The sequence below is a fragment of the Equus caballus genome, chromosome 24 (genome assembly GCF_041296265.1).
Source record: "Equus caballus isolate H_3958 breed thoroughbred chromosome 24, TB-T2T, whole genome shotgun sequence".
Lineage (NCBI taxonomy): Eukaryota > Metazoa > Chordata > Mammalia > Perissodactyla > Equidae > Equus > Equus caballus.
Window position 1 is genome coordinate 23,858,287 of NC_091707.1, and position 17,258 is coordinate 23,875,544.

General features: G+C 40.7%; 1 protein-coding gene across 8 annotated transcripts in view; it reads left to right on the forward strand.

The window, feature by feature from the left end:
• SYNE2 (spectrin repeat containing nuclear envelope protein 2) overlaps nt 1-17,258 on the forward strand; it is a 296,778-nt gene that overhangs the window by 240,038 nt on the left and 39,482 nt on the right. For all 8 annotated transcript variants that reach the window (XM_023627878.2, XM_023627880.2, XM_023627881.2 and 5 more), the window contains 9 exons: nt 126-330; nt 1,303-1,482; nt 2,184-2,312; nt 4,276-4,430; nt 4,540-4,684; nt 5,651-5,745; nt 6,984-7,218; nt 10,475-10,669; nt 12,599-12,724. In XM_023627878.2, the coding sequence (XP_023483646.1) occupies nt 126-330; nt 1,303-1,482; nt 2,184-2,312; nt 4,276-4,430; nt 4,540-4,684; nt 5,651-5,745; nt 6,984-7,218; nt 10,475-10,669; nt 12,599-12,724 (1,465 nt within the window). The remainder of the gene's footprint in view (nt 1-125; nt 331-1,302; nt 1,483-2,183; nt 2,313-4,275; nt 4,431-4,539; nt 4,685-5,650; nt 5,746-6,983; nt 7,219-10,474; nt 10,670-12,598; nt 12,725-17,258) is intronic.

Here is a 17,258-nt window from a genome sequence, read left to right on the forward strand (position 1 = left end):
GGCATTTAACAGTCTCTTCTTAACAATCCATCTGCTATTAACTTACTGGTAGAAGGTGTGCATTGTGCTTTTGCTGCAAGAGAAAGGATGGAATGAGGGTCCTGTTGTTCATGTTGCGCTGACAGGTGGACCCAGGTCAATCAAGACATCGCAGACCAGCTGCAGAAGGCCCAGAGTCTGCTCCAGCTCTGGAAGGCCTATAACAGCGCTCACACTGAAGCTGCAGCAAGGCTGGAGCAGCAGGAAGCAAAGTACCGACAGCTCGCAAACATCAACATGTCTGGAAACAACCTGGCAGAGATCCTGACGCCGGCCCTGCGGGACTTAAAGGTGAGTGCAGAGCCCACTGGGAAAACCAAGGCCACGATAGCCCAGCAGACGGGGCCGTGACTCAGGGACTGGGCAGACCACAGGGACAGAGAGGGCATCAGAGCAGGTACATGAGCACGCTGTGTAGGACCTGGGCAAGGCCGGGAGGTGTGTGGTTGGGAGCGACAGGTGGCGGCCCAGGGGGAGGTCTAGGCAGCAGGTAGCTGGGACAGGGGCACCTGACACCACCTTTTCCAAGTCTCCTCTTTCACTCCAGCAGGTAAATCTAAAGCAGAAGCCTCATACAAAGTCTCAAATGAAAGCACAAGTCTCTTAACTCATTGTGATCATCTAAGAATAGTACAGGTTGAATCTCTTGCTTTAGAAATAATCTTGTGGGTATAATGCTTTTTAGACTACTATATTTCAGAGTATTTCTAAAGCAAGAGATTCAACGTGTACTATTCTTAGATGATCACACCGAGTGAATTATCCTATCATGTTGATGAATGCTCAGAAAGTGAATACATTCTAGTTTTAAAGTGGGTGACTAGATGCATTTTGTATCTTCTAAGGGGATTCTACATTCTCTGCAAATCAATCCACTTATGTCAAAAAGTCTCAGGCAGAAAACAGGGCTGTGTTGATTCTTACAATGGCATTAAGACAGATCCCTAGAGTGTTTGATGATTAGAAATATAAAACACAGGACTCTACTCAAGTGGTCTTCAGTTTCTGAACACTAGAAGCCCCAAATCTATTGATCAGTGGTCAGGTTTAGCTCTGAACTGACAAATTTTAGAACAGCACTAGAGTTGTGCATCATATAAAGAATGTTTAGCTTTTTTAACTTGTTAAAATAAACCATAACAGAAAAACATGCCCACAATTTCCTGGCAGGAATTCTCCTAGATGTTAATGGAGTGGCAGGGGATGGGGATTTCTGTTGTGAAAGAAGAAGGAAATGTTTTGTGACCACTTTTTCTTCTCCAGGAGCTGCAGCATGATGTACAGAAGACAAAAGAAGACTTTCTCCAAAATTCCACTCTCCTGGATCGACTCCCACAGCCCACAGAGTCCAGTACCAACGTGCTCCTCTCTGGTCAGCTGCACCTCCTCCAGAGGGCCTCTTACTTGGAAAAGATGCTGCTTGTGAAAGCAAACGGATTTGAGGTTCATCTTGTTTTTCCATTTAAGTTGTAGTCTTGGCATTCGCACACTCTCCTCAACTCCTCGTATCCTATGAAGTCATAGTTGTTAGAGCTTTGCAGACTACTCCTTAGGGCAGCTGCAAAATAAAGCTACGCCAAACACATCCGCCATTTGACATGATTCTTCAGTCAGGTGATTCTCCAATCCCACGGGCAATGGGCAGATCTCAGCAATTGTTTCTTCTTTATTGAACATGTTAAAGAAGTGCTGGATTTCGTACACTGTTCAGATCTCATAGTTATTTGGATCTCTAAGTAGGGTGATGGAGTCATAGAAGTAGCTGCTCAAAGCATGGCCATTTGTTATATTCTTCATTCACTTTTTGAAAAGCCCTTAGTGCATGAGCTGTCAAAAAGCTGCAAGGAAGACCATGGTCACACCTCAGTACCATCAGGAAAAAAACATTTAACCAGCAGGACTGAGGGAGCAGAATACTCACTAACCCTCCTCTGCGTGCCCCTCTGAGGCAGGCGCTTCCTGAAGGCTCAGTGCTTTGCCAAAGGCACAGAGTGAAAATCAGACACCTTCTGAATATTCAAGATAATAATGAGCTGCTAGGGGTTGAAAACAACTTGAACTTTTATCAGCCCCCGGAGGCTATGCTTAATTCTGTTATACACACACGTGAAAATTGTTTCTAACAGAAATTTCTCTCATTCTAGGTGGTTCTCTCACAGTTCAAGGATTTTGGGGACCAGTTGGAATCTTTAAAAGGTCTTATTATGCATGAAGAGGAAAACTTAGATAAACTCTACCAGCAAGAAAAAGAAGAAAATCCTGACTTATTCCTGGTATTGCCAATATTTGTCCTTCCTAAGGGCTTAAATTCACCACAGGATGAAAAATAAGCTGGTTACTGTCGTCTTATAGAATCTGTGTCTAAACTCTTCAGAACAGTCAGTTATGCACCATTCGTTCTTGCCCTGTTTTCCCTAAGGTGTGGAAAAGTGTGACAACATAGGGATCTGTTTTAGTAATGTGCCACAGTAATTTTAGTAGATTTTTAAATTTTGCTATCTTTACTAATTAGCTTCCGTGAACTAGAATAATCTAGGAATTGGCTGTTGTGATTAATTGAATTTTTCTGGTTAATCGAGATCAAAAGTAAAATATCGTGTAAAATTATTTATATATTTTTTCCTTCTTTATTACCTTAGTGAGTTTAGTATAGTTAACATGAGTGAATGGAAAAATTAAAGGATTCTGGATCGTGCAAACTCTGAAGGACCAATATTCATAACCTAGATCAGGAGTCAGCAAGCTGTGGCACACTGTCCAAATCCAGTCCACCACTTGTTTTTGTAAATTAAGTGTTATTGTCACAAAGTCATTCCCTTCTATTTAGATATTGTTTATGGGAGTTTTCATGCTACAACGGCAGAGTTGAATCGTTGCAACAGAGATCATATTGATGTGGGGTCAGTGAGCCAAGGAGTCGAGAGAAAGATTTCTTGGACTCTCAAGATCTGGCAGTAGTGCTCTTTTATTTATAGAATAGTGTGGAATAGCATGGGGACAGGACCCACAGGCAGGAGGAGCTGCTGCTGCCACTGCTGCTGCCACTGCTGCTGCCACTGCTGCTGCTGCAAACATGGGTGGAGAGTAAGGCTAAACTTAAGGCATAGGTATGTGAGTTATCTCTTTACAAGACAAAGGAAAGAATGTGTAAAAAGAGTGGTTAAAATGGTGTCAGTGCCCGTAGGGTTCTGGTTATTGGGTGGTCCTATAACTTTTAGATAAGAATCAAACTGGATTGAGTAAATGGCAGAAGTCACCCCTTAAATATTATCTTCAGCTAAAGACAAAGGAGGATGTTGGGGGGGGTCAGTTACATGAGGTTGCCAGACAGTAAACAATTTAAGTTCTTGCCTTTGGCACTGATTAAAGAGTTTCTAGAGATAAGTTCATCCCCCTTCTTCCTGGCATAGAGAGGAAGGCATCTTTACAGGTGGAGATTTTCCTTACAAATGGAAATGTTTCCCAACAAAGGGCAAGCAAACTCTACTCCTCAGAGTTGCTTTTATTAAAAGTAACCAGCCCCCTTCTCATCTGCAGTTTTAAAAGTAACCAGCCTAAAATAATCCTCATCAATATGACCCATAAAAGTCTGAAATGTTCATGACCGAACCCTTTACAGAAAAAATTTGCTGACCCTGACCCAGAACATCACAGCAGAGTTCCATAGTGGCAACATGGATATTGCGAAGGATGTTTGCTTAACATATTGTTGACCAAGAGGCTGTCCCTGGAATATCATCTTAAAAATAAAATTTTGATGAGTTTGCTTTCTTGTGATTTCATATTCTACCAAAATATGGATGTTGAAGTCCTGTGCTTTGCTAGGGTTGTTTTAAGGATCGAATTTTCATTTGATTTGTAGGTAAACTGCATGATCTATTGAAAGTCAAGTTGTTGGCAGACTAAAAGGTACTTGAAGGTCCAGAATGGGTCTTTTAAAAAAGAAAGCTCAGTTCAATATTCCTCAAAGACAAAATCTGAGATGACTTTCTACTTCCTGGGCTGGTTAGGTTCTGGCCGTGTGTGCAGCTTGTTGTCCTAGAAAAGCCACAGGATTGAGAGGTCTGGGTTCAGGTCCAGTTCCAACACTAGCTAGCTGTTTGACTGTGGGCAGGTCATTTACCTATTTTTCCCTTATCTTTGAACTAAGGATGGTCGACAGGATTTCTGAGGCCTTTGCATCCTCTAGATATATCATTGGCATCCAAAAAATCAGGAATTTAATTGTTTTCGTAGAATCACGTGCTGGCACTGACAGCCCAGTCACCTGAGGTTGAACGTTTGAATGAAGTCAGCCTCAGGCTCCCGCTGAGTGACATAGCTGTAAAGACATTACAGAACTTGAACCGGCGGTGGATTCGGGCCACGGCGACAGGGCTGGAGCGCTGCAGGTCAGCAGAGCCCATCTCTTACCATTTTCCATTAGGGTAAAATTAACGGCTTGAGCTCAGGAATGTCACTGTTACATGGCTCTGTTATGTTTGTTTTTAACCTTTGTAGTGAGCTTCAGGGAACTGGATTGAGTGAAAAGTTTCTTTCTTGCTGTGAAAAATGGGTCCAGCTTTTGGAGAAGATAGAGGAGACACTCAAAGCAAATATCACTGACAGCCTTCCAGCTCTCCTGGAACAGCAGAAAACATATGAGGTAAACATGTGTTCTCTGCCACCTAGTACCCCTGACCGTGGGGCAGGCATCTGGGAAAGACAGATTTAAAGAAAATACAGAGAGTACCCATCACTCTCTAAACACGGAATGTAAGTCTTTAAGCAAACTCCGTTGTCAGTTGATCATTTGTAAAATCCTCACACATTTCATAAAATTCAACGTTTTGTTTTACTGCTCTGTTTTATTAATGACAGAACTCCTAGATTTTCTGCAGTAGGTGGAAGCTTCTAGCGCAAACTTTGCTTTCACAGAATGCAAACATTATACAACTAATTTACCAAGAATATGTAAAAGTACTTCAATTCGTCTTTGCATTTTCACTAAGTAATTCTCTAAAATATTGAAGCACTTGGTATAATCATAATTGTAGCATTAATAATTTCACAGAGGAGTTTCCCCAGGCTTGTGTTGATGTTTATTTGAAAATTCTGCTGGTGGTTATAGCCAGACCCTGCATTTCAAAAGTGTGCATGATGAGTTCATTGTAACTTTTTAATGTAACTGATTTACGTCTGCATCGTTACATCAAGATCATCCAATGAAAATGAAATCTGTCCAGCCAAAAAGCTGGGTGACCTTGAATCAGTTACTGAACTTCCTTCCCTCTTAGTTTCCTCCTCTCAGATGGATCTAATAATATTACTTAAGTCCTAAGGTTGAGGAATAAGTGAGACAATGTATGTTTTATACAGTGCCTAGCAAATAGTAAACGCCCAATAAATGGGCATTAGATATAGTTATTATTAGATGTATTTGCTTCTAGGATTATATCCACAGGTGATGTTGATGTGATGGTTGAGCATTTTTTGTAGTTAGGCTCAGATGATTTGCAAATGAATCATCTCACATATCCCCTCTGAGCTTTGGTTTTAATAGGCACTATGAGTTCCAGATTCATAAAATGAATTCTACTAGCTGCTATTTTATATTTTAACTCATATATAGATGTTAGAAGCTGAAGTTTCTATAAACCAGACAATTGCTGATTCCTACATCACCCAGTCCTTACAACTCCTGGACACAACAGAAGTGGAGAAGAAGTAAGCTGTCTGGGGCTTGTGATGGCTGTGGGTGCGGGGAAGGTGGTGCATTTGGGGCCACCCTTCCACCACATGGATCTTGACTGTGTCAGTCCCCTGTGGCCGTGTCAGTTGATAGACCACCACGGGGCCAGTCTTTTGCCTGTATATTAGGATGAAATCTAGCCGTAAAAACTTTGGTGGCACTCTTTCCTATGATGGGTGGGTGGAGTTGGCAGACCAGACGCTTTGCAAATACCCACTCACCAAATACGGTTAACTAAGTTTTTACCCCAGAGATTCTTCTGTAGTCTGTTTTCCTCTCTACCTTCAGCTTCATGATGTTTTGCTCTGTAAAAAATAAATTTTAAAGTGCTGCTGTTCCCAGCAGGTAGCTCTGTCACATGTGTGAAAGAAGGGATTTCTCTCTCTGCTGTACATGGGGTTGAGGTCCCTGGGCAGTGCCAGTTGGGCTGAGCAGAGCGCCTGAGGCCAGCCCGGTGACAGTGACTGAACCTGCCCGCACAGCTGGTCCACATGCAGACAGTCTGGAGGCGGCCTGGCCTCTTAAAGACTTCTCTAAATCTCCTGATAGGTATTATTTCCACCCCGCCCCCCATCACCACCCATATACCTCTGAATCATCGTTCAGCATAACTAAGAAATATAATGCCCATTTCTTCCTGGCTCTGAAGAAATAAATTCAAGCCAATTCCAAAATGATAAACTGGTTTTGATTTGATCAGTATACAAAGCATGACTTTTCCCATAATAAATAAAAGGCCTTATCAATCATGTGAAGAGTGTAATTGATCTGGGAAATAACTAGTTGAGTAGTTGCAGAAAGCTTGTTCTTTATTGCTGAAATTACTTAAAGTGCAACCCTCAAGTAATAAAGAACATTACATGGTACCTACCGGTTCATCCGTTTCCCGTTGACCCAATGTTTAGTTTTCCATACAGCATTTGGCATAATGTATGTTAAAACAGCTTCAGTTTGTTTAAGGGAATGGTTGTCATGCATGCTGGCAAAAAACCAGGTCATGTGCAGACACCTTCTGCTAAATGCCTTTCATCAAAACACACGCCCCAGCCCCAAGTTCCCCATCATCTTTAAGTTGAATGGTGCTCAGGTGTTAAGAGTTTTTTCCCATCTAAATTGTGCATATAAATAGCAAATCCGAGTTCCTGTTATGTATTTATAGTTATTTTTCCTACATGTTGATGTCAGAATTCTCTAACGATCTATTTTTCCCAAGACCTGAATTTGTTTTAAACTTCACGAGGCTGAGAGACCGGTGGCAGAGTGCTGTCCAGAGCGTTCGGCAGAGGAAGAGTGACATCAGTGGGCTGGTGAGGCAGTGGCAGTCCTTCACCACCTCTGAGGAGGACCTGCTCCGCTTCCTCACTGACACCACCCACCTGCTGTCTGCAGTGAAGAGCCAGGATTGCTACAGCCTCTACCAAACTCGAAGCCTGATCCATGAGCTGAAGGTACTGTGTGCACAGGAGCAGTGTGAGAACTACAGAGTGGCCACTCTTTGGAAGGTGTTCATTCGCCTCAGGTTTTACGTTTTCTGTGATGTCATGGTTCTTTGCAATGGGGAGGCCAGCTGGGTAGGGTCATGGGGACCCTACCAAGCCTTGTCCCTAGCCTTGTGGGGTCAGAAACCCAGTCTTCCCCATTCACCCAGAAATGGTGAGGCTCTCTTGGGCTGTGGCAGTAGGCGTGGACTGGAGATGGGTGGGCAGAGGGGGGGAAGTTTAGGGTGACAGACTCACCCTAGCTGATTAGGCACTGACAAATGCAGAAATGACGACCAGTGTGGTAACTTCCAGTGGGACTCCTGCTTACTCTTGAAGGGCAGATTCATTTAGGCAACAAAGTTCTTAATCAGAAAGTTGCTTGCTGAGCACAGGACTAGAGTAATGAGTTGGCAGTTCCCAGGGCATGTTCCATTGAGCGGTAGAACCACTTTTCTCTCTAGAGGTACCGCTCTGAAATCCTGTGCTTTCCTCATTCAGTTATCTAGTCATCAAATATTGAGTACCTGCTCTTATCTGGTCTCTATTCTAAGTGCTGGGCGTATGGTGTGGACTAAGAGAAAGCCTCTGCTCTTGTAGGGGGAATCAGACAAATTAATAAACAGACAAGAAAATACTAATTTGTCTGACTGGTGAGGGGAATCAGACAAAATAATAAATAATATCTGATTGCAACAAGGCATATGTAGATAATTAAAACAGGGCCAGTAATGGGGGGCCTGGGTGGTACTTTAGGAACTTTTGGGTAATCTCTGGGAATGTGACGTTTAAACTGGAACTTAAATGGCAAGAAGGAGCGAGCCATGCAAAGATCTGGGGAAAGAGCCTTTCAGACAGAGGGAGCAGCTTTCCCAAAGTCCCCAAGATGAGATCAAATAGTACGACTGACTGGAGTACAGCCAGTGAGACAGCAGTGATAGAAAACGCATTTAGACGCAGTGAGGGAGGAGCATTTTGTAGGTGAGATGTGGTCCCTGGTTTACAGTCTCGATGTTATGGGAAGCCTTTGAAGAGTTTCAGTTGGAAGAGGGGGCAGCATGATACAATACAGTCTGTATTTTTAAAGATCATCTGGCTGCTCTGAGAAGGATAGATTGTTGGGGAGCCAGAGGAGAAGCAGGAATCTCATTGCTGCATAGCAGCAAACGTTTAGTATTATCTCTCACAGTTCTGGAGGTTGACAGGGCTCAGTCAGGTGGCTCTTGCTTAGGGTCTCTTAGGCAGTTTCAGTCAGATGGTGACTGGGTCAGGACTCATCCAAAGGGTTCCTCACTCTCGTGTCTAGCACTTAAGCTGGAAAGACTCAGATAGCTAGGAACTGGACCAGCTGGGGCTCCTTGGGCGTCATTCCCTGTGCTCCCTCCACCTGGAGGCTTCCAGTAGCCAGACTTCTTACAGGACGGCTCATGCCTTCAAAGGTGCGCGTCCCAAGAAAGAGAGATCCAGGGGGAGGCTGTATTGCCTTTTTAGACCTGGCCTTGGAAGTCACTCACTTGCAGCATTCTCCATTAGTCAGGGCCATCATACATGCCCACACAGGTTCAAGAGGAGGGGACAGAGGCAGCACCACTTGATGGGGAGTGGCAAGGTTCTGGAAGAGCGTGCAGGACTGGTAATATTGCTGTGGCCATTTTGTGAAAAATACAGTCTTCCGTCACCAGTTAGTCTATTTCAATAGTCTTGGATAGTTAAGATGATTAAGACAAGGGTGATGACAGTGAAGATAAATAAGGATATGTCTGTGGGTAGAGTTTACAGGACTTCTTTATGGTTTGGATGCGGCAGGTAAATACAAATCTAAATCAAGATGATTCTAGGTTTTTGGGTTGAGCATCTTGGTTAATAGTGTGCTGTTGACCAAGTCAGGGAAGACAGGAGGGGGAGCAGATCTTTTAATAAGTTAAGTTTGAAATGGCTGCTAGGCGTCTAGCATAGTGGCTGTGTCGAGCAGTGCTGCATATTGGAGAGGTGAGTGTGGAGTGGCAGTATACTCATTTGAGTTGCAGTTTTTCTTTCTTATGTCTGCTTCTGAGAGTATTGTTTGCTTTCCTCCTTTGCACTGGGTTGTTTTAAGTACTCTCAGATATACCTTTGTAAATCAATGCTCTGTTGATTTTTTTTTTTATATCAGCTGCCATTTTGGAAAATGCCTACATTATGTCTCCCTTGAGAAATTTGAAAATGAAGGAAATCATATTTACAACAAAAATTAGAACTAATTTTTTTCTTCTGAAAACCAATGCTTTTGGAATTATGAATTAAAAAGTTTTTTACTTAGGGGCTTGCCCCGTGGCCGAGTGGTTAAGTTCGCGCACTCCGCTGCAGGCGGCCCAGTGTTTCGTTGGTTCGAATCCTGGGCGCGGACATGGCACTGCTCATCAAACCACGCTGAGGCAGCGTCCCACATGCCACAACTAGAAGGACCCACAACAAAGAATATACAACTATGTACCGGGGGGCTTTGGGGAGAAAAAGGAAAAAAATAAAATCTTAAAAAAAAAATTTTAAAAAAAAGTTTTTACTTAATTTTTGTGTTGTAAATCGCTCATTTCAGTCCCCTTTGAAGAAAAGCCTACATCATATTCAAATAGAATTTTTTAATCCCTTATTGCTGTACATCTTTAAGTATATGTTGTACATATGTAATATTGATGTACATAGTTATGTGCCCATAATAAGCTTGAGTGCATACTTTTGTATTTTACCTTTTTTATTTGTTCTCTCCGTCTTTTAAATTTGTTTAGCATAATGTGCACATTCAACTCTTGTGGGTTAGGAGTAAGCTGCCTCTGGGACCCTGATGCTAATGGGTATTTGCTCTTAGTTTCAGGTCTAATACTCTAATCATTTTCTTAATGTTCTTACATCGATTTATCTTGTAGGCTTTTATTCTGTGAAGTATATTTTTCATTTCTCTATACTTCTAATCATTACACTAAGAATCTTATCTCTTACCAGCCCTTGGAAATTATTTTAAGAACACATCATTTGGTAGTATGCTGTCTACTCAATGTAAAAACGTTAGCCTTTGATGTGAATGAGTGAGTGAGTGTGTGTGTGTGTACCTTCTAACCAGATTTGTCTAGTTTATATCTAATTTAACATAGAGGAAAATCTCTGAAGGAAATATACACAAACATACACAACGAGTCACATTTTGGTCGCATCAGAGGCTTAAGCAAATCCCTTTTCTTTCTTCTTTTAGAACAGAGAAATTCATTTTCAGAGATGGCAGCCTACCTATGCACTAACCTTGGAAGCTGGGGAAAAGTTACTGAACATAACTAACCTGGAAACCAAAGAGTCAATTGACAAGAGAATCAGTCAACTTCAGGACAACTGGAAGGACACAAAGCTCCAAGTAGGAGAGATGATTAAACAGTTCCAGAGCATTGCAGAGGTAAACTCGCCTTCTACTCTTCCATTCATGATGCTGAAATGCAGTGCATAGAATTTTTGTTTACTGTGTGAAGATGGAAATGATTTTAGAAAATCACAATATTGTGATTTTTCTATGGGAACTTGAGTCCTACTAATCCATGAATCATGACAGTTACTTAATGTAAAATAATAATATAGCATTGAAAAAGTCAATGTTAAGTACAAATACTTGAGGTTTATTTTATATTTACTTTTATGAAACAGGAAATTTATTCGTATTCAATATACATAGAGCTAATGTTCCAAATAGGGTCTATTTGGGGGCGTAGTATATGAAAATAAACACAGTGATACTTCATCTTCCTATTATCATCAAAGAATGCACTTTTCCATAAAAGTGAATTTCCCAGATAATTAATGATTATACCTTTAAGAACCAAGATGTTTTATTTTGAGTCATTATGAGGAAAATCATTAACATTTTATTATGCCAAAATATACCAAGTTGCTCTCAAGGACTCTGAGCTGCTTTGAACTTAGGCCTTGCACTTCTGTGCTCTTATGTGGTTTTTCTGGTTTTTGTTTCTGTCTAGTTAATGTTAGCTGTCTATTTTTACTTTATTTCTCTGAGCACACCTACTTCTTGGGGCCCATTCTCCTCTCAGATCTGTTGTGTGTGTACCAAAACCAGATAACCAAGCTTGTCAGAGATGTTTTTCTGAATAAAGAGTAAATATATGTGAGTTAGGGCCTGAACATCTCTCCTGTGAACAAAGTATCTGAATTTTATTTGGTATACAGACTATGTGAAATACATGAACCAGCAAATATTTGTTGAACACCTGCCGTGTTTGCAAAGCATGATGGTAAATGCAATTTAACAGTTTGGTGGAAGAGTTAGGACTCATGGTTTTGTTTCTCTCTTCACTTTCTTCTTGGTTGTGTTCCAGAGAGTTGATGTTGCTAGACAAGTGGCCTCTCCTTTAGTGAGGTGTTACCACAGAAATGGGCCAACCCAAGTATATTTAGGTAGAGGAATAGAATAGTGTTTGACTCTGTTTGCCTGATTTTAGTAACCTCAGGAGTAGAAATTTATCCTAATGAATCAGTTGTGAACATCCTGATCTTGAAAATACAGGCAACTATTTGCTTAGTAATGTCAGGTTTAAGGAAAAGAGATGCTTCAAAAGAATGGCATTGGCAGGGGAAACTGCAGCCTTAGCTCCATTCTTGACTAGGCTGCTTTCAGCCGCATATGCTTGGGCCAGTCGGTTTTTTGCTGAGCCTCAGTTTTCCCATTTTAAATGTGATAATAACACTTGCCCTGTCTGTCTCCTAAGGTTATTATGATTGCAGTGAGATAAATGAAGTTGAAAATGCTTTGCAAACTATAACGTGCTTTAAGCAGAAGACAGCAGTCAGAGCAGGGGTGAGAAATGGAGAGTGAAGCTTGACTGTGAAAGGGTCCCTAAAGACAAGCTATTTCTAGAAAGGGGAAGAGAAAGCAGAGGGTTGAAAGTAGAAAAGAAGACAAGCAAAGCGGGTGAGCATTCTGCTTTACAGTGCTGTGATAGCGTAGGCCCAACACTGTAAAGGGTAAATATTAGTTCTTGGAGTAGCCTTTAGATGTGAACTTTTCCAAAATTAAAATGGAAATAAGTTAGATAGATCAGGGATATGAAGAGGGAGGAAGAAGTATCTCAAAGCAAAGCCAACCCGATGGTTGAGATGAGCCACACGTAAAGCCACAAAGAGGCATTGAACCACACGGGGCTCCCATCTGCCCTCGTGGACCACCGTCTGCTCAAGACAAGGAAATGGTGTTTCTGTGTGATTTAAAAAGTCACATTTGATAGAGTGAGTACAGGGATTAAATGAGCTATTCTATTTCTACAATTCCTCCTTAAATAGCAAAGTACTTACCAATTTTAACACTGTTTTCAAATAGACCTGGGACCAGTGCGAAAAGAAAATCAAGAAGTTGGAAAGCAGGCTGCAAGTTTTAAAGGCACAAAGCAAAGATCCTCTTCCAGAACTTCACGAGGACCTCCTTAAAGAAAAGGAGCTGATTAAGGTATTGAAATCTGAAGGCTTGTTGAAGATCATCACGGAGCTGTTTGCTGAGAAGTTGAAGTGTTTGCTTGCCTTTCACTTTCTGTGTGAAATTGTGTCCGTGTCCAGTCGGAAAACATTTTTCCTGTCTGCTCTAACATCACACCCTGGTCTCTAAAGCAGTTAGAGTCGATGCCTTTTGAGATCCATGTGTGAAGATGAGAAAGACTTTTGCAGAAATTCTTCTTAGCATTTGGGGTTTTCTCCTTCAGGTCCTCTTTCTCTCTGTTTCTCCTGTGTAATAGAAGATGTGGTCTCTGAGATCACATTGAAAGCTGTTCCCTTAGCAAATGACTTTGTAATAAGAGTGAAGTATAACTAAAGAATTCATTTTAAAGAAGCCCATGGGTTGGGGTTTTTGCTCAAATACAACATTTTTATAAAACCTTCCAAACTATATTCTGCCTAGTTGATACCACACTAGCAAAAATTCCTGGATATTTTAGGCCTTTACAGACAACAAGGCAAACTTATGGATAGGGATTTGCACCAGTAAAATTCCCAGGGCAGGATCTCCTGTGTCTCTTCCCTATCTGCAGGTTTGATGTTTAAAAGACATCAAGGGCCTAATGGAATGTTTTTTAAATTTTTTCTTCGTTCCTTGACTTCAGGGATCAAATTGAAAAAATTAGAAAGAAATGAGTAGTTTCTTACTTTGAGCTGTGCTGGACATTAGTGTCTCCTCCCTGTGTCTTTTTTCTTCACTGTGAAAATTTCTAACATGCAAAAAGTTTCTAACACATTAAATGGTGTGGCAAACTGTCATAAAACCACCACTCGGCAGAAAAATGAAACATTATACATGCAGTGCACGTGCCCGCATGGTCTCCAGTGGGAGCCGCAGCGCTGAATTTGGTGTTTTATCATCCTTCTGCATTTCTTTATAGTTATACCACATATATATGTAGCTCTCAATGAAGTATAGAGGTATTACTTTTGTTTTTAAACTCTATATAAGCAGTACCATCACTCCACGCTAAAGTCATAAAGATACGCTCCTACGTTTCCTACTGAAGTTTTCAAATTTTGCTTTTTATATTTACATCTTTATTCATTGAAGAATTGATTTTTGCATATGTTTTGAGGTAAAGATCAAATTTTTATTTTATTCTTATGGATGACCATTGTCCTGATGCCCTTTTATTGAATAGTCCACTGTCAAATATCAAGTTTTCCTATATGTATGATTTGTCTCTTGGTTCTCTATTTCTTTGGTCTGCTTATATCAGCTTTTATATCAAATTATCTGGCGTACTGTGTTTATTATGACAAATCTTCATTTCAGGTGGAATGTGTACCCATACCTTGTTCTCCCACATTAGTGTGGATGTCCTTGGTTCTTTGACCTTCCACAAATTTTAGAAGCAGTTTGTCAAACTGTGAAAAGTCCTGATAAGAGTTTTAATGAAATTGTATTGAATTTATGGATTAATTTGGGAAAAATTAACATCTTTTTGACATTGAGTACTCTCGTTGCTGAATATGGCCTATTTCTCCTTTTAGCCATGTTCAGTAATGTTTTATAATTTCTTTATGTTGCATATCTTTTGTTAGATTTATTTTTTGGTGTGTTATTTTTGAAGCCATTGAAAATACTGCGTTTTTCTAATTATATTTTCTAACTATGTATCACTGGTGCCTAGAAATTTAACTACTTTTTGTATATTGATGTTACATTCAACCATCTTGCTAAACTCTTTGTTAATTCCAATAATTTGTCTATCTATTCTATTGAGTGTCTATGTAGACAATCACTATCTGTGAATAATGACTTTTTTGTTTCTTCCTTATAATTCTTATACTTTTTTTCCTGTTCTTTCTGCACTGGTCAGTACCTCCAGAACAATGTTGAGTAGAAGTATTGCTTACTGGCTCCTATGTGTCATTCCTGATTTTAAAGAAAATGAGTCTAAGATTTCACTGTTGGTATGATATTTGCTGGCGATGTGTTAGTAGATGAGTTTCTTAGGTTGAGAAGGTTCCTATCTATCCCTAATCTTCAAAATTTTTACCATCTTTACATCTTTAGGTTTAGATCTAGACTTTAGTAACAAATGAAAGAATCTGGAGTCACTCCCTTAGTTGATACATAGAGTTTACTTCCATAAAGTCTAGACACTTGTGCAGAATACAAACCATAAACCCACGCATAGGCATGCTTTTCCCAAGTATCACACTCCTCAATTTCCAGTAGGATCCTTTCAGCTTCCTTGGCCTCAGCATTCTATTTCTCAGTGGGAAGAATCAGGGAGAGAGGCCAAGAGCATTGAATTCATTCAACCTATGATCATATTCCAGAAAGATCCCCAGTAATCTGAAGCCTGTCTAGGACAATGTTTATCATCCCTGAGTCGCTTGGGGAGATATGCTAGCCTCTTGACCAGTCTGAGCTTTACTCTCCTCCTTGAAAAATTGCATTCCCATTACAGCCAAGTTGATGTATGGAAAAATTGCTTTACATGTTTATATGTGTGTGGGGGTGTGTAATATATGTAATATACATATATGTAATTTCTTTATATTTTATATACTAACTTTTCACTATTATGACAATTGCTATAGTAGACATCTGTGTTCATAAAACTTGTCAATTGAATCTTAGGACAGTTTGAACTTTAAAATATTTACTGAATAAGTAATATAGTCACACGGTTCAAAATTCAGAAGGTACAAAAGATATGCATGAAAATTTTTTCTCCCTTCACTCCCTCTCCACAGAAGCAGTCAGTGTTAGAGATTTGTTGTGCATTCTTCCAAAGATATTCTGTGCATACACAGGCCAATATTTATAGAGATGCACATTTATTTTTTGCTCCTCTTTTTACCCAAATGGTAGTGTAGAGAAATGGGACTTGACAATCCCAACAGTAACTGAGTTCACGGACAAAGGCTTAAATGCTGTTGTGCCTAGAGACATTAGAGAGTCCAGCCAAGGCCTATGCGACACACCACTTTACATGGTCAAACAACTTCAAGTTTTACATCACGTGTTATATGGGCAATTGGAATTTTATAGGTAGTTTTTGCAATACAGACAATTTATCTGGTTAAATTAAAATAGAGAAACTTATCTGACTGACGTGTTCTCTTTGGCAATTAGTTTGGTGACAAATCTGGAGTATTTTAAGGCAGAAACTTTTTTTTTGGAAAAAAGATTGGCCCTGAGCTAACATCCATTGCCAATCTTTTTTTTTTCCCCTTCTTTTCCCCAAAGCCCCTCAGTACATAGTTGTGTATTCTAGTTGTAGGTCCTTCTGGCTCTGCTACATGGGACGCCACCTCAGCATGGCTTGATGAGTGGTGCTAGGTCTGCGCCCGTGAAACCCTGGGTGGCCAACGCAGATCACGCAAACTTAAGCACTCAGCCACAGGCAAGCCCCGGAAGCATGATTTTTGAAATGTTTATGCAAACAGTGAGCATCAGCCGTAATAAACTTCCACAGTAGTCCTCACTCTATAGCTTGTTTGATTCCTTGCTTTTTTCACTTAAGACTTATGAACATGTTAAAGCTCTTGAGACATCCTGCCACATTGCTTTCCTTTCAAGCATACATTTTGATGTGTGAGGACTTACTCTACACCAGGCATGTGGTAGGGGCTGAGTGGGCCATGCATCGGCGAGCACTGTTGTCATGGCCCCAGCCAGCAGGGAGCTGATAGTCTGGACTGCTGGAGACGCACATGTTAACCAGAGTCCCCTATATACATACGTACGTGTGTGTGAATAATTGTCAGCATGGTGAGTATCAGAGGGGAAAAGGACAGGGGGCTAAAAGAGCATAAAACGGGGGTCCCAACCTTGTCCAGTGACCCAGAGAAGGCTCCTGTGAGCAATGACCTTTGTGTCTGAGATCTGAAAATGTCAGGAATTAACTAAATATGTCTGTGGAAGCATCAGAGTGAAGGAGTGGATAGCATTTCAGGCTAGTAATTTAAGAAATACAAATTTAAACAATAACTAGGAATCATTACACATATTCAATTTGCCAAAAAAATACATAGAACTTGCCACCACAAAGTATGTGGAGAAAGTCATTTCTTTGAGGACACAATTTGGCAGCATTTAAGAACTATAAAATGTCCTTATTCAAAAGTTCTACATCTATTAATTATCCTTTCAAATTGTAGGAGGAAACCAAGTATCTAAGCCAAATTGATTTAAACGTGGCTGTGGATAACTGCCCCGTGTGCAAGCATCTGAGCTGCCTTTGAGTATGAGTCAGTGAATGGTACCCCTCCCCTTTCGAGTCGCCCCTTCATGCTGTATGGCTAGTAGAAGTGTTCCACCGCGGGATCTGCTCTCATCCCCCCTAGTAGAACCGTGAGGGTAAAACTGGGTAACAAAAATTTAAAAGAATGATTTGTCTTCTCATAAAGATGTTAGTTCTTGATCTCCATGCAACCTTTAAAAAGAATTCTCTGGGGGTGGCCCCTGCCGTCAAGTAGTTAAAGTTCCGTGAACTCTGGCTTCTGCAGCCTCAGGTTCACAGGTTCAG